Source organism: Micromys minutus (genome assembly GCF_963924665.1).
Source record: "Micromys minutus genome assembly, chromosome: 2".
In the NCBI taxonomy this organism is placed as follows: domain Eukaryota; kingdom Metazoa; phylum Chordata; class Mammalia; order Rodentia; family Muridae; genus Micromys; species Micromys minutus.
Window position 1 is genome coordinate 60,354,648 of NC_137971.1, and position 23,731 is coordinate 60,378,378.

General features: G+C 41.3%; 1 protein-coding gene across 2 annotated transcripts in view; it reads right to left on the reverse strand.

Annotated features, from left to right (window-relative positions):
* Positions 1-23,731, reverse strand: part of PPP2R2D (protein phosphatase 2 regulatory subunit Bdelta) — a 37,804-nt gene continuing 14,073 nt past the window's right edge. The window contains exons 3-9 of one of the 2 annotated variants that reach the window (XM_080912659.1): positions 14,123-14,220; positions 12,823-12,988; positions 12,169-12,281; positions 9,637-9,814; positions 8,383-8,547; positions 7,588-7,849; positions 1-887 (exon numbers count right to left, since the gene is read on the reverse strand). In XM_080912659.1, coding sequence (XP_080768785.1) covers positions 608-887; positions 7,588-7,849; positions 8,383-8,547; positions 9,637-9,814; positions 12,169-12,281; positions 12,823-12,988; positions 14,123-14,220 — 1,262 coding nt within the window. In that variant the 3' untranslated portion in view covers positions 1-607. Of the gene's footprint in view, positions 888-7,587; positions 7,850-8,382; positions 8,548-9,636; positions 9,815-12,168; positions 12,282-12,822; positions 12,989-14,122; positions 14,221-23,731 lie in introns of those variants that run through there. The other variant, XM_080912660.1, reaches the window with a different exon arrangement.

Consider the following 23,731-nt stretch of genomic DNA (forward strand, 5'->3'; position numbering starts at 1 on the left):
TAATTTCATTATGTGCAACTGAAACAAATAAAGACTGCAGTGGCATCTGGGTTCAAAAACACTTCACAGTGTGTTGTGTTTATTAAGTAGCTCCACAGAAGGTGTGATGGCAGGTGCAGTGGGTGAGTAGAGCTGCCTGAGCCTGCTCGGGCGTATCCACGCACTACGCACCAGCGGTGGGTGATGCAGCCCACTGGGGCTCCAGGGCGAGAGGAACGTGGGTGGTGGCCACACCATGTCCGGGATAAGGCCAAGGGATGGATGGCAGAGACAGAGGTAAGAGCTGGAGAGATTTGATGAGATATTTTTCCTCTCAGATGTTAGGTTTTTTTGGTCAATAAACTGGAAAGGAAGGCTCAGACTTAAATAAATACATTTGAGTAATGGCCTTTATTGAGCAGAGTCCACCAATTCAGCTTCGAGTAGGTTTTCCCTTCGGCAGCAGCACTCATCTCTCCCAAGACTCCAGCTGAGACCTTCTTCTCCTGTGTCTATGTGGAAGTAGAAGTGCATCACTATTCTCAATGGAGAGGACAATGCCTTTTTTTGACAGGAAAACAACCAGCTTATGTATGCAAGACAACACTTGGTCCTCTAGTCAGTTTCCTTAATTAATTTTGTCCTGGAATATATACAAGTTATTGGTGGCAGCTACAGCAATAATGCTCTCCATGGGGTGCCAGGCTGTGTGAAGGATCTTCTTATTGAAGTCCAAACTGTCCACGCTAATCTCATCTTTCTTTCTCTTACCCCCAGTACATACTTTCCGGGGCTTCAGGCTGGCTCGGGGTTTGCTGTTCTCTCTTGAGGCTTCCAGTGTAACATCCCTCCGAGTGTTTCTATCAAACATTCTAAAGAAGTTGTTGTAGGACCCCGTCATAATGGCACTGTTCAGGAGAGAAAAGAGGGGATACTCAGTACCCAGCTGGATCATGGCAATGGCATGAACCAGGGTAATGGCATGAAGTTTGAACCCTCTATAGGCTCCAATTTCTACATTATCAGGAAAGAAATGCAGTACAGATTTTGTAGTGAGTGTCACTTATTTTCATGTTCAAGTAAGAAAAGTATAGGATCGATAATTTAAATACATGCTCACCAAGGCCAGAAGAATGTGTCTGATCCCCTGCAATGTGTCTTATAGGTGATACTGAGCTGTCCAACAAGGGGGCTGAGAACAAAACTCCTCCATCTCTCTTGTCTAATTAATGTATAGAAGAGTTGGAAGAGAGAAAGGAGAGGCAGATTGGGGCGGATGAGTAGAAAAGTAGGAATGAGGAAGAAAGAAGAAAACTAATTCTGTCCAAATCACTTTTAGTCTAGCACTTAGGAGGCAGAGGTAGGAAGATTTCTGTTGCGTTTGTGGCCAGCCTGATCTACACAGTGAATTCCAAGACACACATCTGTAATAGAGATTCTGTATCAAAAAAAAAAAAAAAAAAAAAAAAAAAAAAAAAAAAAAATCTGTCTTAGTCACAAACTGAGTTTACCATAAGCCCAAGCTTCTCATTAACAATTAAGTTAAAACTGGTTATATTCTAGTCACATTTCCTAAGAGGTTAACTCAGTTATTAAATGTGACTAATTTAGTTTTTTCAAAGCTAAGTACAGTGGAGGTGCACATCTGTAATCCCAACATCAGGACAGCTGAGGCAGAAGGCTGTTACAGTTCAATCCATGACTTTAGAAGGGGTCATTTTTATTTTCTGTATTTTGGAATGTGTATGTGGTTTGCAAGTTGGTCCTAGTAGTGGGATTACAGGCAGTTGCAACACTGAGGGCCACCCCTTCTACCCCCAGGTGTTTTGTGTTTAAAAACAAGATTTCATATAGCACAGGCTGGCCTCAAACTTGTTATATACCAGAGGATGATCCCAAACTCCTGATTTTCCTATAAGTACAAGGAGCACAGCTATGTGCCTCCATGCCTATTTATACAAGTTACAGGTCAGCTTGAACTACAAAATACATAATGACGTTTCAAAAACAAGCAAACAAAACAAAGCAGAGCTGGAGAGTTGGCTCAGTGGTTAAGAACACTGACAGCTCTTCCAGAGGTCCTGAGTTCAATTCCCAGCAACCACATGGTGGCTCACAACCATCTGTAATGGGATCTGATGCCCTAGGCAGCAACAGTGTGCTCCCATACATAAAATAAATTGGTCTTGCTGTCTTATAGCTGCATGGATAGTGGTCTTTACAACATTAAGACTTAAGTCCTTCAAGTTCTATATTCTTCAGGGCTCTTCCTAGCTGCCTGTAAATATTTAAGCATCCAGTTCACCTTATCTCAAACTCCATACCAAATACAATTAGAAAAACCCTGTTACAACTATTCTTATATATTCAGATCTGTTTAAACAAGTGGCATCAGGGAGGCTGGAGACGAGAGCCATGGTTCGGTGCACTCTGGAGATAGCACCTGAAATGAGTGTGCAGAACTGTGTATGCAGCAGAGAGCCCACTGCTGCAGTCCTCTCCCATTTATTTCCATATGGAGTGCAATGCTTATGGGGGTGGGATGGAGCCAATAGCAATTGCAACAAGAATGCAGAGTACAGTGACCAAAAGTCTTTCTCAGGAAAAAGTGTCATCAGCATGGGCATGAACTGCTGGTGCACTATAACAATAATAGCAGGTGCCTGCACTGAGGTGGGCATCTCGTCTACCCAGGACCTGAATGCAGCAGGAGAATCAATGGTTCAGGTCTTCCCCATCCAGGGACAGAACATGGAGCAGGTGCTGTCTTTTTTGCTGATTAAAATGGAACACTGAAATGCAGAGCCTCATAGCAGCAGGCTACCAGACGTTGATAGAGACTGCACCAAAGATGACACTCCACTCCACTGAGACTCAAGGGAGAAGCTCCACAAGAAGATGGAAGAAGAGACTGCAGGCAATGAATGGATGGAGCAAACATTACTAGAACTTTCCATATTCTTGGGGATGTGCTGCAGTAGTTCAGATACAATAAAGACCATTAGCTATAAAAGCTCTCTCTGAGATGGTTACTTTCTATTAAGTATCTTCTAGAAAGATACCTTCCCAGAAAGGTTCAGCAGATGCTTTACCACTAAGCTGCATCCCTCAGTCCTGTTACTAATTCTGTGATTCAGGCCAGTCTAGTTTACTGATTCCCAGTGCCTTTTATGACACACATAAACAATTTAGCTGTGGTTCCCCAGTAGCCAATGAGCAGGTCGGCTGATGTTTCAGGTTTCTGTTTTCTTGTCTTTATGTGTAAGATCTTCCCAGCATACTGATGTTAGCAGAGTGCCACAGGAGGAAGAGGCCAGGCAGTACCATTAGCCTCATTCCCCTCCTCACTGTATTTTCCACTGTTCATTCCCACTCGTGGTCTTTATCATCACCGTTTTCTTCTTTTTTGAGGCAGGTTCTTATCGTGTGTAGCTCCAGCTGATCTGGAACTCACCTTGTACATCAGGGTGACCTTGAAGGCAAGAGGCCCACCTGTCTTTGTCTCTTAATTGGTAGGATTATAAATATACAGACACTATAGCCACTCTCAAACTTGTAATCCATATATTATGGGCATTATCACCATGGTTACTACTGTTGTACGTATATGTTCACTTATGTGTTGGTACATGTTGGCACATGCCCCTGGAAGCCACTGGTTGATCTCATACCCCTTTCTCAATCACTCCATTAAAAATATATTTCATGGGCTAGAGAGGCGGCTCAGTGGTTAAGAGCACTGACTATTCTTCTGGTAGGTCCTGAGTTCAATTCCCAGCAACCACATGGTGGCTCAAAACTATCTATAAGGGGATTTGATGCCCTCTTCTGGTGTGTCTAAAGACAGCTACAGTGTATCACATACATAAAATAAATAAATAAAATATTTCCTATGTGTGGATGTTTTGCCTTTGAGTCCACCTGTGCACCAATTGAGGCCAGAGGAGAGCTTCATTTAGATCTCCCTAGCAAGGAACCTTGTTCTTCTGGAAAAAGAAAGTGTTTTTAACGGCTGTGTAATTTCTCCATCTCTTCCCCCTTACTTTTTTTCCCTTAGGCAGCGTCCCTCACTAAATGTGGTGTCCACTGATTTGGCTGGGCCCACAGGAAGTGTTGGGATTACAATGTGTACTGCTATGCCTGGCCTTTAGGTGGGTGCTGAAGCCACAAACTCAGGTCTTCATGCTTGCATGGGAAGCACTTTATCTAGCTATCTCCATAACAATTTGTTTCCTTTTAAGAGAGTCAGGGTCTCTCTATGTAGCCCTGGCTGTCTTTGGCAGAAATGTGTCTGCCTCTGCCTCCTCAGTGCTGGGACTAAAATGTGTGCCATTATTCTGAGAGAGCTACTCTTTTTATTTTAAAAGTATTAAATTGTTTTGTGTGTGGGTGTGCCTGTACATCATATACACAAAGGAGTCTAAGGAGATCATTAGTTCCCAGTGGTTTTAAACTGCCAAATGGATGACAGGAAGTGAACTAGACTCTTTTGCAAGAGCACTGAGCACTCTAACCTGCTGAGCTATCTCTCCAGCCTCATGGCTACTACTTTTAATGTAGTTAAATTCTGTTTTTCCTGGGTTTCTTCCATCTCCAGACACTGCAAAGGTGCTCTCCTGGATTTTGCCCCCATTTTTTACTGCAGTGTGGGGAGGACTCTGTGTTTTTAGTGTTTTTTTTTTTGTTTGTTTTTTGTTTTGTCTGCCTAAGACAAGTTCATTTTGTCCATGAGGTCACAGGCATCAGCTTTACTTGCAACTGGAAGTCATGCTACTTAACAAGATCTCTGTCCTGTTGCATGACATCCCAGGGCAACTTTCTTCAGCTCTTACTACAAAACTTTCATGAAGAGTACTAGGGTTTCTTAACCCTTGACATGAGTTAGTTCTGTGGAAACAGGAAGTAAGTCTGGCTTTGCTTGCTTTCTTTTTCGTCTTGCTATGTGATCTCTGACATCTGTCATGTGATGCTCATTAGAGGTAGAACAGATAACGCTACCTCATCTACGACTTTCAGTTTCTAAAACTGTGAGCCAAACTGGAGACTAAACAAACCTTTTCTTTATAAAATCACCAGCCTCTAGGATTCTGGTGTTACACAGAATAGTCAGGCAGTTCCTATGGAGATACATGCTCTCAAGCCTCAACACCCACTCCGCAGAGACTATGTTTTCTTTTACATACCACTTTTAAGATTTCTCTATTTTATGTCCTGTAATTTTATGGTGATGTGGACAGGTTACCTTTTGCAGTGGAGTTCTGTACTTCCTGGATAAGCTGCTGAAAACCTCTGGTCATCATCACTATGTTTGAATTAGGATGTACTAACCACATAGTAGAATATTTAACATAAGTTTAATACAACCTTTCCACAGTCCTGAACTTTTAGGGACTCCTCTCCACTTGGCTGTACGGCACATCACATCTTCTCTGTACTTTATATTGTTTTCTTCTTTAAATTAAAAAAAAAATTATGTGCTAGGGTTGTTTTGCATGTGCACCTCTTGTATACCTATGGCTCAAGAAAGCCAGAAGAAAGTTTTCAATCTCCTGGAGCTAGAGTTACAGATGGTTGTGAGCTGCCTGGGAATGAAACTGAGATCCTCTGGAAGAGCAGCCAGGGATCTTAACCATCTCTTCATATTCAGCACACTGTTGTCATTTTTAGGACAGGCTCTTGGTATGAAGCCCAGGCCTCAGCTCCCCACTGTTGGCGTTAAAAGCATATTCCATCAGGTCTCCATATTTCATAACTTTCATGTTCCTGGCTCTTTGGGTTTTAGGGCTGTATTCTGGGTAACTTTTGATCTTCCTTGCAGTTCATTAATCTCTAGTTAGACTTTGATCTATTGTATCTTTCATTTCTAAAAAGTATTTGTGCTAGAATTTCTTAAAACATTTTATTAGTCTTATGATTATCTGCTCAGCTTTTTGATTCTGTTCTTTAATTTGTAACTATTTCAAATATTTATTATTTTATGATGTTACTTAAATACTTACTACATTTGAACTCTTAAGATGTTATGCCAGGTGTGGTAGTGCATACCTCTAATCCCAGCACTTGAGGTAAAAAGATTTTGAATTCATGGCCTTCCAAAGCTACAAACCAAGAAAATCTGTGCCAAAAATAAAAAGGGCTGAGGATGTACAAATATATCTTTGTTGGTAGAATGTTTGGCTAGAAAGCATGAAACCCTGGGCTGGATTTCCAGTACCACATACACTAGATGAGGTAACACATCTATAACCCTAGCACATGGGCTTAGGTGCTCAAAGCCACCCTCAACTAAATATTGAGTTTGAAGCCAGACTGGGATTCACCAGACTCCGGCAACTCAAGTAAAAATAAGCAAAATGATTCTTAGAAATTTGTTTCTGTTATCTGTGATATCATTTTCCTGAATATACATGATAATTTCCTTTTGTGAACTTCTTAACTGATTTCACACTGTAAGAGACCCGAGTCAAGCTGGGGAGGGGTAATAGTGATTGAGGCAGTCTTGCATGTTTTTCATTGAGGCTTAAAAGATCCATGAATGCTTTCTACCTGGGAACCTTAAGTAAGTATGAAATATAGGCTGCTTACTGTAAAAGCAGAGGATCCTCCAACAATGCCAGACTCAGTGCCTCAAGGTTTATAGCAGACCCACAAGTTACTTTGGGAGCTGCTGCCTGAAGCTCATGCTGTAGCCCAAGGACAGCAGTTTTGTCATCTGAAGGTCTAAACTGGAATGCTAGTTAATCTGTGAGCAGTCCAGAAAAGGTTTGTATAAGGGTGCTCACTTTGTCTCTGAGGAGGCATTTAGGTCTTTACTGTGAAGTCTCTCACACCACACAGCTAGGACATACCTCAGTTCTGCAAGTGTTGAAACAGAGACATACTGTAGGAATAAGCATGAGACTGAGGAAGCAATTCTAGTTTGTGAGCTCAACTATTACTTATAGAAGCTAATGTAGGCATTTAGAAAGTTCTGAGACAGGGGCATGCTATACAACCCAAGCTAGTTCTCACTTGGTGGTTCTCTGCCTTATTGCCCAAAAGCTGTGGTTAAAATGGTGCCACCACATCCCGAGCTATTTATGTTGAAGTGTTTGACAATGTCTAGTCACTTAAATTCTCAACAGATATTCTACAAAAAGATGACCCAAGAGAATCTGCTTATATCATGTGAAACATGTCTTCTTATGTGATGTTTCAAAGACTCTCAGCAACACTAAAAGCCAATGTGATCGGTACAGGAGATAAATGATACAGCCTATAGGAGGGCTGTGCCCTAGAGGCTTTTCCTTAAACCTCTCTAAACACAGAGGCAAACTGAATAGTGGCCTTTTGGACTAGTGAATGACGTGCTGCTTCCTTTCTTTCACTTGTCTGAGTACTCTACAAATATCATGAGCCACAGTGCACTGTCAGTGAGGAAAGGTCTGCTCAGAGATCTGGTTTTCTCTGGGATACCTCATGGGAAAATAAAAGGCCTGGAAAACACAATCCTGTCAGCATATTGCAACTGACCGAGTGAGATGCCTTCCCAGTCTGAGGGGCATGCTGGAGATCCTAAAGGAACCAGCACTTCTGAATGCCAGTGTGCTATGATGCTGGTAGCCTCACCTGTCTGAACCATTCCAGCAGCACTCAAACTTGTCAAAGATGCAGTCATTCTCATACAAGGAGCAGAGCTTGCTTCGTAGGTACTCATGTACCTGGTGGGTCTCGACAGGCCTGCCCTCCATGTTGAGGTCCCATACCTTCACCGACAGATAGTCTCTAGTCATCATGTATCGACCACTGTGGCTGAACTTGACATCAGATATAGATGAGATTATTTCTGAGAAAAAGGATCTACTGCTGGGATCTTCTGGTTCTTCAAAAACTGAAAAACAAAGTGAATACTTTTAGCTACTGTGCTAAATCAGAAGACTACCATCCTAAAATCAGCAGGGTCTTCTCAGAGACCCTGAAGGGCTCAGTGTCATCCTTACTTCCCTAGCTTTCTAATTGTCTTCTTCTTCAAGAGCAGTACACACTTAGGTGAGCCATCTCTTCAACCCTTTATTCATACCCTCTTTTTACAATAAAGTCTCTTCCTGGTCCTCACATGATCCTGCCTCCGTTTTCTGAGTAGCTGGGACTCCAGGCACACGGCACTGTATCTGTTTGATATAGACAACACAGTGGAACGTACTCTGATGGCTGTAGCCCAGGTCCTACTACACAGAAGAGGCTATGATGACAAGTGTTCCGCTGGAAGGACCCAGGTCACAGAGAGCTCACTGTAGAGGAAAGCTGCTGGAGTACTTTATTAGCATAGTCCATGGGAGCCTGCCCATGCTCCAAGCCTGCAGAAGACATGGAGGACCTCTATCAGTACTAACAGGAAAACTAGGGCATTCCCAGAAGACTTACACTTGGCATGCCTGTCACACAGGGCAGAAGAACGCATGTCACACAGTCTGATGGTCCCTTTGCTGCTGCTGTAGACGAATACGTTGCACTGGTGTGGGTGGAATTCCGCGGCAGTGATGACTTCTGTCAGCTCCTCCATGTTAGCTGGCTTGATGTCCACAATGTCTGGAGCATGATGTTAAGGCGCAGTGCTTAGCTGTCCAAGGGAAACTTGATAGAAAACTGTGCAGTGTGGCCTAAGGGAGGAGCTGCAGGAGAATGGCCATATACACTGTCACAGAGAAGCCCATGGCAAAGGATTTCAGGTGGATGCAAGACGTACATAAGACAGAGCACACTAAATGATGTCTACAATGAAGGCAAGCAGTGCCACCTACACACATATGTCTATGTATAATTAAAAAACACAGACAGTATCAAATTATAAATGATTTGGTCTTCCTAATTATTTGACTTTTAGAGGATGGGTTGCTAGAGCAATACAAACACAACAGAAAGTCAACCATGAATCAGCCAATGGAAAGGAAGGGAAAATGTTTCCTCTGGGCCATTGTGAAAAGTTAGTAGACAGATTTCTCTATGCCAGGAGAAAGAACTAATAAACAAAATACATACAATGTATGGGTCATGTATCTCATCACTTGATGCCACAATGGAGAGACAGGGACTCATCAGAACTAGAGACAGCATGAGTCTCAAGCTGCCCAGTCAGTGCCAGGGTGCAGTAGAGGGAACCCTGCCCAACTCTGATAGCCTCAAGTTAAGTAGATGAAAGTTGCTGGGGCTATAGGGTAAAGCACCACAGAAATAACGGGGAGCCAAGGCTCTTGAGATCTCACAGAGGTAGGTGACAACTCAACACAAGAACAGCAAGGCAGCCTGGGGGCAAGAACAAGTACTGTGATCTCTATGGTGACAAGAACTAGAGTGTCTAGAGTTCCCATGAACCTGATGGCAGAGCAACCAGGCAGGACATGAATGGTTCACTGAAGGGCAAAAGACAGGAGGCATACGGCAGTATTAGGAGCTAGAGGTAAGGCAGTGACTGATCCAAGGAGACTCAAAGTTTTTCACATGAACTTTCAGGCAAAGGTTTGTATCTTTAGGGACACTCAATGCAAAGACCTTCTGTTACCACTACTCTAGAAAATATTGCATTCAAAAGGTCAGTGGTCTGAGGGACAGGGATATAGCTGTTCATGAGAAGTAATTATACAGTAACCAAAGAAAGAGGCAGCACTTGGTAAAGGATACTGAAGCTTCTATCTGTGATTTCTAAATGCCATAGGTTAATTCTCAGATCATCTGCAGAGAGATATGTTTCATGATCACTATTTACTGAAATGGAATTTATGTGATATGTATGAGCATTTGCAAAAATTCGTCGTGGACTTGCTTCTACCATAAGGTCCATGGGCTTCAATATTGGAACCTAAAAATGGAATGGAGAAAGGAATTTAAAACAAAGGTCACAATAGCATAAGCGTCTGGTATTTAGACAAGAAAAGGGACAGGTTTCCTACAGCTGTGCAACACCTCAAACCAGAGGAGAGCTGCTAGAGAGTAGAGTGGAAAGATGTCTGTTCCTAGCTATTCCTCCTTGTTCCTATTACAGAAGCAATATGGTCTTGTTCTTGTCAGAAAAAAAGGTAAACCACCCTACCCAATCCTCTCTAGGTCAATGAAGCATCACTCTCGTGGGTGCTCTCTGGTGGCCACAGCTGAGATTAGACAGCAATTCCTTGTCTTTGTAGCTGAGGGCACAAATTTCCGCTCTCATGGCACTGGTGCTTTGATTCACAGTGTCATAGATTCAGTGGTGGGGTGTATGTGTGTGTAGGGATCAACAGACATTATGCAAGGGGTCCTTTGGGCTGAGACACCTGGACTGAAGCATTTATCTGTGATTTTTAAATGCCATAGATTAATTCTCAGAGCATCTGCTGAGGTCTGATATGTAGATCTGGCTATAGTCTGAACTGAAGTACAGCTAGTAACCTGATGGTGTAAGGGCCTTGGCGCCACAATCCCACAGACTTCTGGGGTATCAGTTGCTAGGTGCAGAGAAAAAGAGAGGGAGGGAAAGAGGGGGAGAAAGAGACAGACAGATAGGCAGATAGGGAGAAGGACCTGGCCAGACCTTGACATAGGCATACGAGTTAGTCTAAAGGAGCACCACCATGAGACAGAAGAGGAAAGGGTTCCCCATTTCTCTATTATTCAGGGAAGGAAAGCCTAAGGTTCCAGAGAAAGCCAAATATTTGAGCAATTTTTATTGCTGTAATTAGATACCAAGGTTTAGAAGAATTTTTTTAACTGAGTCTTCTCTAGCCAAATTCTTTAAAAATGTGCCCGGATAAATGTGTAGTGATGCTGTTCTCATTTTAGCCTAGGTAGGTGCTGACTATATCCTGGGTTTCATAGAACAGAAATGCGGGTCTAACATACACACCTGTCATAATCCTCTACTGTGTCCAGCTAAGCAAGACAGCAGTAACCACAATCCTAACCGAAAGAGCCCTTTTAATTAAATCCCTTTTCGTAGAATTAAAATAACAGAAAAAAAAAAAAAAAAAATCCTTAAAAAAAGGAGAAACTACAGTCTGGACCCAGAATATCAGAGTTGGTAGCCAATGACTGTCCTTATTCTGTGACAGTGCTGCACTCAGGCCACCAGACAGGTTTTATTCTGGTTAATTCTGTCAAGGAGGCCTGGTAAGACCTGAGTTTACCCAAACAAGTACATGAGCTTATAGAATATGCAGGAGTCTGAATGAGATCATCTCAGTGTGTGGAAAGGCTGTGTGTGCAAGTAGGATGAAGCTGGTGACAGGAGAGGTAAGAAAAAGGTTTCAGAGAACTTGTCAATAGCACCTTACAACATGGGAGATTTAAAAATATGTTCACACTAAGTCACAGATGCAAACACAGCCACTATGTCAGAACTGACCTATGGTATGGAAGAGAACAACTGAGTTTCTATGACCTGAACAAACAGCATCTCTTCTCTTGGCCTGGTATGAGGTTAAGTGTTAGTGGCGTAAGATTGCCTTTGGATAGACAGCCCAGCTCTCCTACTGTCTGTGTACAGGGACAGCTTTTACTTGGCTGTCACCTCTCTCTAGCTTATACATTCCAACTGCTGGGCTTGAGACATCATAGAGAAGGCATGTCAGAAAAAGGCTGCCACACCTCAGCAGCACCAGAGATGGCTATTTTCAAATAACAATACCACACGTTCACCTGGTTAACAGTATACAAAACCTGTTAGCCACTTATCTCAAAACACAGCTGTGGTGTTGTTCCTACTCAGGTACCATTGTTTGTGCTGAGCCCAGCATTGAAAGTATTACTGATCAATCCAACAGGTAAAGAATTAAAAAGACATCAGTATGCTCAAGAAGAAATTAACTCAAGAGGACATTTCACCAGCTCCACTGCTAATGTCTCACTGGTTTACCAGCCAATCCACCTACACTGTGTTACTACACCAGCTAGTACTCTGAATTCTACTACAAAAGCTCAGTCAGTCTGGGCACTTCTCAACAGAAGCTCTACCAGGAAACCAAATGCTAGATTTTCCCTCAGCATCATCTCATGACCTTGGTGACACTAAAGCATCCCATTTTCAGCAAGTACACAGCAACTAGGGCCACTACAATCGTTACAGATGAGTCAGGAAGGTAAAGCCTGTTACACTTGAGATAGTATTCTCAACAGCTGATGGAACTGTTTTGGATTATTTCTGAAAAGTGCTGGAAAGGTTAAAGAAAATGCAGCATATACCCGTAGTGTCGTAATTCTAAATGGGTCTCGAAGCCGTCCGTCTTCATCTTTCAAGTTATAACCTTCTGCTCTTTTATCCCGTTCACTTATTTTCCATAATTTAATAGTTTTATCTGAAAATAAAAACCTTATTCTTTATATTAGAAGAAAAATCATAAATAACATATATCATGATTATTTAACCATTCTAAGAAATTCTTGCCTGCCTAAGTTGTTGTCTAAGCTTAGGAGGCTGGGGAGATGGCTCACTGGATAAGAGCAGTTGTTTACCAAGCATGAGATTCCAGGGTCACATCTTTAGCCAAGTCCCTAAAACCTCAGTGCTGTCTGGGGTTATTCAAATGAGTAAGAAAGTGACAGTGCAGAACATCCAATGGCTTCCTCTGGCCTCCAGAAGCATGCATACGTAAGTATTCACTGCCTAAATGCATATGTACCATACACACACATACAGAAACTAAAGATGTAAACAAATATACGAAGTAATACAGGTTTTCTATACAGAATTTGAATTTTCTAGCTATTGTTTTTACTCTAGCTGACAATTCACCTTCTCCAAAGTTTAAAGTAGAAACAGCCTCTAGAATTATTTAAAATAAGAATCCATCCACACTAAAATTAAAAATAAATCAAACAGTCATTTACAATTCTCACCATTTGTAGAGAGTAGAAAATGAGCAGCATTCTGTTGCGGTAACCACCTGATTTTATTAATTTTTTCTTCAATTTCTAGACTTTTCAAATAGTCAAACTCTGGCTCATGACTCTGAAAGGTACTGTAAACATTGTACTCTCCCCTAGAGTGAGCGCGGCCTTTATTCTGCAAGGAAACATGATAGCTTCTTTAATTAACTTAAAGCACAAGGCAGATAGATTTTGACTATCAAATAAGCATTAAATGATCACACATTTTTAAGTTAAAAAGGTCTTGACACAAAAAACTCTTGACGAAGCTGGCATTGATGCACTTGGAAGAATAAAGAGCGCGCAGGCCTTTTCTGCACACTTAAGAGCCTTCTCTGACGTGTACAAGTGGTTTTGTGGGACATGACTAAGCCTGTCTGTGGAAGTGGTCCCTCTTCTACCTTTTTATTCTTAATTGTCAAGCTGGCCCCAAGTGCTCTGTGCTTACAGTGTAACCAAGCTTGAGGGCCCCTCTGGTAGCTCCTGCCAGTTAACCTTGTCTACCAGTTCCAATGCCAGCACAAATGAAAATGAGGCAAGACAAAGAAATGTAATGTGGCCATATTGGGGGAAGCAGAGAAGTCTAATGGCTAAAAGCTTATTTTTGGTATTGATATGAGTTTTAAATTTTAACAGAGGAAGGAAAAACTGAATCAGGGCACAAGAGGTATGTGTAGTCTGGCAGTCTTAGTCAGGGTGTTTTTGTCTAGTAATTTCCATTCTGGTTCCTATTGCTTGAAGAGATGGACTAGTTCTCAGGAGATGCTGGATTCTGCTCCATGGTGCAGCCTTCCCCTGTGGATGATTGTACATGCCTGGGGCGGAGTACTGTCTGTCAGCTCTGCTGTTCTCAGAATCCAATATATATAAATGACACTTATCATTGTGACTTAATCTTTAATGTGCGTATGCACACATGGAAGCAGGGAACCCAAAGGAAAGTAGTCAAATACAAGTGACCCAGAGATACCATATTCTTATACTCTTTCCAATGGCCTTATGGACCCACATAAGGAATGCATTTAAACAAAAATAGTTTCTGAGTGTTTATTGCAGTAGGATGAGGACATCGTCCATCAGCTTAGGAGTACTCACAGAGAGAAGATTTCTTCCTCATCTACCAAGGTAGTGCTCGAAAAAGTATTCTACATAATAATTGCAACAGGACTGAGTGTTAAAGAAAACTGGATACTGAACACTTTGCTTCCTTTCTGGTAAGCAGTATGTGTGGCATATAGTGATGACATGTGACTGACTGGAAAGCACTGACCTCTTGTTCCCGTTGGAAAATAACAACTCTGCCACCTTTGTCTCCTGTTGCAAGAAGGTCTCCAGAGTAGTTAAACTCAACGGTGGAGATGATGTCGGCTGTCAATAGAAGACAGAGTCAATCACAACTAATGTTTTTGGGAGGATCAAAAGATGAACATATACAAACGTTCTCTCCAGATAAAACATTCTATGAAAATGTATATACTTCTTGTCTGCTTTACATGGGAATTCTGAGAGTCTGAGTTCACTGATCCAATTTACCTCATGCTCCTGTCATATAGTAACTTATCAAGATTTGGATACTTTTATTTGCAAAGTAAGATAAGAACTTAGAAAAACAATTTTTAAAGGAAAACCACACCAAAAAACAAAACAAAACAAAACAAAAAAACAAACAAACAAAAAAAAAAAAACCCAGTTGGCATTAGAAGGATGGTACCAAACTTTAAAATGCATACTTAATGTCAACTTTTAAAATAAATAATATTTTTAATGTGTATGTTTGCCTGTAGGCATGTATGTGTGCCACATGTACGCAGTACTCCCAGACAGCAAAAAGGGTATCACATCTGGGACGGGAGTGGTTGTGAACCTCCACATAGGTGCAAGAAACTGAGCCCAGGTTTTTTTGCTCTTTAACCACTGATTTAGGTCTCCAGCTCCCTAAATTTGATTTTTACACAGTGATAGACAAACTGATTCTCCAAGATGTGGGAAGAGCCTCTGCAGTAAATGAATGGTGTGCATGCCACCCCAGGGGAGGACAATGGGGGTTAGGGTGATATGCTTCATGTCTGTGAATGGGAAAAGCTGTCATATTTCCTGATAAAAATCAAGGATAGGTTCTGGAGGATAGTCTTATGCATTTCAACTGTGCCATCTGAAGAACAAGGCTCAGACACACTCTGAGGCAGTATGGCATATCCTGTGGACTAAATCTGCAGTTGATTTGGCAATAAGGTCAGCTGATATTTACCATGAGGCCAGTGATGTTGCAGATAAGTTTCTGTGCTTCCTATACTAGCTACTAAAGTTGGATTTTTGGAGAGATAAATACTATACAGTTTCTCAGGTCAGAATCAGCTGTCAAGTTGACACAAAACTAGAATTACCTGAGAAGAGAGGACCTCAACGAAAATCACCTCAATCAAACTGGCCCGCAGCATTTTCTATCTTTTTTTTTTCTTGGCAAGGTGGAAGGGGTTGGGTGGAAAGGTGGGTGTTTGACAAGGTCTCTTTACATAGACTAGGCTGACCTTAAGTTTACAGAGATCTGCCTGCCTCTGGCTCCCAAGTGCAGGGATTCAAGGTATGCTCCACTACCAGGTGAAGCATTTTTTTAATTGCAGTTGATATTCAAGGACACAACTCACTGTTGGCCTTGGCTGTATAAGCTAGTTGAGCAAGCTAAGAGCAAACAAGCAAGCAGCTTCCTTCCAAGGTCCCAGCTTCCAAGGTCATTTCCAGCTCTCCATGTTCTGGTCCTGGTTTCTCTCAATGAGCTGAGAAGCTGAAATAAGCCCTTTCTTATTCATCTTATTCAAATAAGTCTCATTTATTTGGTCATGGTGTTTATTACAACATCTGAAAGGCAGACTAGAACAGAGCCTACAGCAGAGCTATAAGCACCTTCTCTACCAGTTAAGTAATAGAACCAAAGCTTGAAACTACTGAAAAGAAGTTTCAAATGACCAGAAACTTTTTGTGGGGAGGGGGCTTATAAGATAGGGTTTTCTCTGTTTAGCTCTGGCTGTCCTAGAGCTTACTCTGTAGATCAGACCAGCTTGTTTGTTTCTTTTTTTAAAAGATCTATCTATCTATCTATCTATCTATCTATCTATCTATCTATCTATCTATCTATCTATCTATTAATTATATGTACACTGTAGCTATTTTCAGACACACCAGAAGAGGGCATCAGATCACATTACAGATGGTTGTGAGCCACCATGTAGTTACTGGGAATTGAACTCAGGACCCCTGGAAGCAGTCAGTGCTCTAACCACTGAGCCGTCTCTCCAGCCTGACCATCTGCCTCTGCTTCCCTAGAGGTACTAAAGGAGTGCATCACCATCACCCAGCAACTAGATGCAGTTCTTAAGAGTTGTATGATGAGATCAAACTGTGCTCCGCCTCAACTAACTCACTTTATAAGCAGCGTTTGATTCTACTGCGAGAACGGGTGATGACTGCACTTAGGTAGACACTGTAAACAAACACTATCTGTCTGGCACCACACCACATACCCCACACAGAGCTAGGGTGATAAGCAATTATTCTTCAAAGTAGAAGGGTGCTGTCCTGTAAATTTATTAAAGTACATGAGCACAAACGTATATTAAAGTTATTACCAGGAAAGCCAAGTCTGGTATGTTTAGACTGGGAAAAAGGTGTAGCTCCCTCAAATGAAACCTATACAGAGGCAGACACCAAACACTGTGATGTGATGGCTCTACCAACTTGCCATCTGACCACCTGGGGTATGATTCAAGGCACCAAAAGCAGAAAACTCCTGACTGTCTCAGGAATTTCAGCTTGGTGTGGTCTGTGGTGTAACCTGCTCTAACTGCTGCCTGTTCATTCAACTTAGTACTCTTGTTTGGACCTGTCACTCGTCCCATACATTTACCTGGATCTGTCTTGTCCTTTTCCTCCTCCAGCTCGCAACACCTCACTTCTGCAGCTTAACTATAGCAGCATCTCCAGGAGGCCCCTCTTACTCCTTTGCCTCTCCACCTGCTTTTGTTTCTCAGGCTTCTTTGCAATTCCTTGACTTCTACTGGGGCCTCTAACCTCTGTAGCCATTCTGTAACCTATATACATGTATTACTAGATGATCTGTAATGCATGATTTGAGCATTACTATTAGTAACTAATGATGCAAACAAAAGAACCAGTGTTTACCTTAGCTGGCAGTCAAAGAAAGAACTAACTACCTGGCATATCGAAACCAATGAAACTACCACACCTAGTGAATCTATTGTCATTCAATAAACTGACACAGTGGAAAGTCAGAAATGCACTGCACAAGGGCTCTAATCAAATAGTTGCCAGAAGTTCCCTGAAGACACCTTAGAGTTGGCTTGACTACATTGGTATTACTTGTTGACACCAAGGGGTCAGCTCCTTTTCTCAAAAGGCTTCAGTTGGATGTGGCATAAGGACTAGACTATGCCCCCTACCCTTTTTTGACAGACGGTCTCATGTAGTTTAGGTTGACTGTGAACTCCTGATCCTCTTGCCTCTACTTTCCAAGAGCTGGGATTAACAGGCATAAGCCTCCATGCCCAGTTGAATGACTTTGATTAGCAACACCTACCCTCTCTCCACCTGAAGTCAGGGTCTCATGTATACTAGGCAAGTGCCATTCAGCCACACCTCCAACCTATCACCCTAAAACTACCCCAAATAACTTAATATGCTTGAGTGAAACTAAAACTTTCTTTTCTGTCCCGAAAGAGACTAAATCTATGTTATTCATTCATACTCAGAGGATATATAATATAATGTTCTTTGTAATGGTCAATAAGCTCTAAAGCTAAAATATAAACATGAACTAAATGTGAACAAATTGCAAAAACCAGTAAAATTTAAATGATCGACATCAATTTATTGTGATAGATGCCTTTTTACAATAGTAGACTGAAACTAAAAGCATAAAAATGGTGTTAATAGAAGGCAACCAGCAATTTCTAGATTACCACATTTGTTGAGGTTATTCTCTTTGCCCATTAGAGTGCCCACACATGACTCCTGGCTGCAATTTCACTGCACTGGCACAAAGGGGCTACTGAGGCTCTTTGTTGTGAGGTGGTGGTCTGGCTGATACAGAAAGTCTTGTTGGATATTTAGATGACTTTATTGTAGACGATTCCAGCTATTTTGAGCAATGTCTGACATTAAGTCACTTCTCTGCCCTAAGGCCAAATAGCTTCAGTTAGGGTAACATTCCCTGGGTCTATTCCATTTTATGTTCCTGTGATTCTGGGTGATGGGCTAGCACCCCCACCCCACCCCACGATACCTCTCAAAAATGCCGAAGATTGCAGAAGGCAGACAGTTCTCCAAGACCACTTGCTCACAGAACTGTCTTCACAGTGGCCCTACTTTTAAAACAAAGTCCACAACTCAGGTCCTGCAGATTTGAGAACAGCCAACCAAACGAAGCAGACACTTGGAAGAAAACAAGCATCCACCAATAAAGGATCAACAGTGACCACTAACATCTTTGGTTCTGTTGTCTACTAACAGCACTTATGTGCTAATGTCAGGGTAAGCTCTGCCTGGGAGGCAGCTATTGTCATCCCTGCCTGACTGAGAAGGCACTTTTACCTGAAATGTAAGAAGCCTAAAAACTGCAAGGAGCATGAACGCAGCTGGAAGATGGGTTTCAGTGGCTCATGGCCCTGTTGACAGTTGTAAGATGAGAGAATATCAGGGTTAGGGCCAGAGTTTCCTAGGTGCAAAGGTCTGCAGGCCAAAGGGCTGATGAGCCTGTCACAACCCATGCATAGGTACAGGACAAGGACATGTACAAAGCAAGAAAGACTCCGACCACACAAAAGGAATCAGAGCTAATAGCCACACAAAGGTTTCAGGGAGATGGATAAATGAATACTAACCACCCTCTAGGGAAAAAAAGGTTTTATACCAAGTCAAGGTTGAAGAAGGTATAAGCAAGTGCCCTGAGGGCAACTCAAATGTCCACTCATGAGAATGGATATATACCACAGAACAATGAAAGTGACTAAGTTACTAACATCCATAAAAAGCAGAAGCACCTACTCAGTGTTAACATTACTGATATAAAACTTAGAACCAGGATGATTGATTATGGAGGGGGTGGGACTAGGTAGTAACTATAGCAGTGCCACACCCAAAACCAAAAAAATCCTATTAGCTAGGTCAGGGCTGGGGTGGAGTCATGTTGGAGAGAGGAAAGTCCTGGTTGTGCTCACCCTCATAGCCCTGGCTATACTGCAGATGTTCCAGCTGTGTGGTCACTGCCGCATACCTGGGCCTAGGCCACTGTGCACATCTATCATGCTACTGTAGGCCTTCCTGAGTCCTGTTTACCCCAGCTGGCAATCTAGATCTTAAGCCCATTAGCTAAACTTACCCATTTAGACTTTACTCACCACAGTTTGACCTTTACCTCCTCCAAGGTTCTCTGTGCCTCCTTTACTCTATAACCCAGTGACACCTGGGAGCCAATAACCTAGCCTTCTCTCCAGCTCTGCTCACCTAAGCTCAGATTTCCTTCAACCCTTGGATGTTCCTTCCACAACTGCTCCTACCTTCATCTGTCACTGACTGCACCACTGGTAAACTAGTCACATACTGGGTTATAGATTCACTTAGAAACATACTAGAAGGAAACAGCCATGTCTTCACCCCCGGAACTTTCCCCTACTCTTCTGTAGCACTGTTCAGATCCTGCTCCTCAAGAACTTGGTCCTAAGATGACCCCATGATGGACCAAACATACCTTCTGTTTCTCAGTGATCTTTGCAACTCCAGAGAATGCTTAATTAAGCACGTGCCTGATCTCTACTGGCTTTGCCAGATATCTTGGCCAAGCAGCATTTCTTAACTCCCTCTCAGCTGAGGGCTCTTTACTGTCTTTCCTGAGCAGCTCTTACTATACTGATCAGAACTTGCCCACTGAAGTCCACTCATGTCTCTGGCTTGTGAAATGCAAGCGCAGGCCGAGGGGAGAACACTCTTCATATTCTGCAGCTGTACTAAGGAAACACACAATGCAGAAACTTCTAGGATAGATGACTCTAATAAAGAATCTCCAGAAAAAAGTCACCTGAACATCGGCACTTCCTCACACACAAACATTTCTATGAGGAAATCACTACATATCCACAACACAGACATTAGCTGCTTTTCAGTGATGCAGTTTTATTGAGAGTGTCAGGTAAGCCAGGCAATGCTCGCATATTCTGGTATAATCATAGAGGAAAGAAATCGTACGGAAAAATAAAAATTGTTCTACCAACAGATTTGTGTACAGAGTTTCTATGTGATATTTATTTGGGGGTGGGGGACAGGGAATCCCATGTCATCCTGGCTCAGTCTCCCAAATGCTGGGATCATAAGAGTATATATCATCAGTCAGGCTAATTTTGTCTTTTTAAATAAAAAAATTATATTATTGTATGATTAGGAATCTTGCCTCTATGTCTATGTACTACATGTATGCCTGGTGCCTAAGGAGGTCAGAAGAGGGTGTTGGAAGCCCTGGAACTGAAGTTACAGGCAGTTGTGAGCTGCCTATGGATGCCAGGAATTGAAACCAGGTCCTTTGGTAGGTCTATGCTCTTAATCACTAAATCATCTCTCCAAGACACTTCTAAATTTGCTTTATGATGTAGATCATTCAAAGGCAAATAGTATCTCTGCTCAAAAGCCAGACATAAACAGAGACAATAGCTGGTCAAGGTGATGCTTACAAGCAATTCCTGCAAACTGGAGGACTGAAGAGGGTTCAATACAAACCTTGGCTCCATGAGACCTTGACTTAAAGAACAAAAGAAAAGAACCACTAACACAAAACAGTAGAACTATAATCTTCCATCAAATATTTTTTTTAAAGGCAAACCAAGGATGTAAGAGATGTTTATAGGAACACTTTAATCTCAAAGCACCCAAAATCGAGTGTCATTAAATTGTGAATAGACTATATTAAAAACAAAACAAAAAAAGAGCTCTGGAGATGATTTTGACACTACAATATCAGTGTCAAATTTGAATTATATTCTATCAGTTAAAAGAAAAAAGGCTGAGATAAATTACTGCAAAATAGGAAAATAAGGGACAACTAAATCTTAGTTTCTGTTAAAGGAAACTTTTAATAAAAGGAAAATATATCAGAGGAAGGCAAAGTTAGCTTAGCAAATGGATATCACTCAATGTAACATATTAAGGAAGTTAAAGGACAAAAGCCAGTCATGACCACCAATGCAGATAGCACATCTGACAAATCCAGAACCTTTTCACAGTAACAATAAACTGAGAATAGAAGGAAACTTCTTCAAACTGTCAAATGACTTCTGCAAACCACAGAAGAGGTTACTTAATGTCTGAAGATTCTTCTAAAATCAGAAACAAGAATGTGTAGGTACTCTGTGATGTCTAGTACATATTCTTCCAAAGATGCTGGTCAAGGCAACTAGGCAAGAAAAAGAAACTGTTCATAGATGAGGCTGTAGTGTTTACAATCTTAAAACCTTCAGGATAATGAGTTCAGCTAATATTCAGGACACTAAGCCACTGCAAAGTCCACTTCATGTCTATAAAGTAGCAATAAGCAACCCCAAAACAACAACAGATTTCTAATTTTTATAAGATCGACAAAGAAATGTAAGACGCATACACTGAAATATAACAGTACTGTAAGATAACAATAAAGGCACACACTTGAAAGACTCAAGCTTTCTTATTTATTTCAAAATTCACTAAAAAGGTACAAGAATTAACAAGGTACTAGACTTGCACAGAGATATTACAGTCATATATTTTGGTCAACCAAAATGATGCATCTGGATACTTATAATATGAAAATTAAAGGTAACTTATTATATAGAAGTCATGAATATTATAAAATAATTTTATATGAAATAAATTTTTATTTTATATTTACTTCTTTGATTTTTTTAAAGACAGAGTTTCTGTGTGTAGCTGTTTGCCCTGACACTTGCTCTGTAGACTAGGCTGGCCTTGAACTCAGAGATCCACCTACCCCACCTCCTGAATGTTGGAAGAGGCAAAGGCACTGCCACCAACATTCCGCTTAATACAAATTCTTAAAATATCTTAAAGCCTTAAGCAGCTATGCTACAAAATATTCTTTGGAGGAAACAAAAGCTGGCCAAGAGGATGGCTCACTGAATAGTGTTTGCTATGCAACCATGACAGCCTGTGTTCAAGCCCCAGAACCTAGATAAAGGTGAAGAGAACCAACTCCACAAAATTGCCTTAGCTTTTGTATTCCCACAACATCCAAACCCACTACCTCCCACCCCCAACACACACAAAAGGGCTAGAGAGATGGTTCAGTGGCTATGAGCAACGGCTGCACTCTTCCATAGTACCCGGGTTCAATTTCCAGCACAAACATGGTAGCTCACAATTGTCTTCAGTTTCAGGGGATCTAACACCCTCACATAGACATAATACATGCAGGTAAAAACACCAACCAATGCACATAAAATAGATAAATGAATCATTAAAAAAACCCGAACAAAGCCGGTGTGTATAGCACACACCTTTAATCCCAGCACATGGGAGGAATGTTGGAGGCTAGCTTGATCTACATAAGTTCCAGGATAGCCAGGGCTACAAGGCGATAACCTGTCTCAAAAAACAAAAACAAAACACCAGGAACAAACCTCAGTCCTAGAACACTTGGAAGGTAGAGGAAGGAGGATCAGGAGATCAAGGTTTGAAGACAGACTAAACTACATCAGACCTTTAAAAGAAAAAGTAAAAGGTCATTAAAACTAAGAAAAGTGGGCTGGAGAGATAGCTCAGCAGTTAAGAGCACTTACTGAGTTCAAATCCCACATAGTGGATTACATCTGTAATCGGATCTGATGCCCTCTTCTGGTGTGTCTGAAGACAGTGAGAGTGTACTCATATACATGAAATAAATCTTAAAACAAAACAAAACAAAATAACAACAACAACAAAAAAAAAAACTAGGCAAAGTATTTGAACAAATGATTTTCAAACTCATGCCAGTATTTAGTAAGCACAGGAAACAGAGCTCAATAAATAATCACTAGGGATCTGCAAATCAAAACCATGAAATACTTTACAACAATCAAAATAGTTAAAATTAGATAATTATTAACAAAGACTGATGAAATGTTGAGAAATTGGAACCACTGTATATCCACGGTGAGAATGTAAATAACTGTCTTAGAAAAACAGTTGGGCAGATAATGCTGAACATAGCCAATGGCCAAACAAGTCCATGTCTAGGTATATGTCAAGAGAGTTAAAAATACAAGTCTACAAATACCTGTAGAATATTCTTAAATTGCATTATTCATGAGCTGGAGTGGAGGAATCTCTTTAGGCAGTGAATGGATTAACACATAGTAGTATATTCATCAGTACATTTGACTATTGTTTATTGGAAAAGGAAAAGAAGTGTTGATGTACCCTAGGATAGGGATAAAAGGAGCCAGATGTGAAAAACTGTCTCACATGACTTTATGTATTAAAGAACAGGAAAAGCTACAGAATTTCTAAGCATAAAATATACAATAAACTATTTAGCTGGGGTAGAGGGAGAAAAGTAATGAGTTTTTTTTTTTTTTTCAGATTAGAAAAAAATGTGAGTTCAAGGCCAGCCTGATTTACACAGTGAGGACTACTCCCTCTCAAAAGGTATCATTTAGTTTCAGGTAGGTGGTGTGTGCATCTTTAATCTCAGTACTCTTAGTACCAGGCCTGTCTGGTCTACAAAGAATGTTCCAGCACAGCCAGGGCTATACAGAGAAAACACATTTCAAACAAATAAATAAATAAAAAAGATGGCTATGATGGCTACAAACTCTATAAAGGGATAGATTTTATATATGTAGTTTAT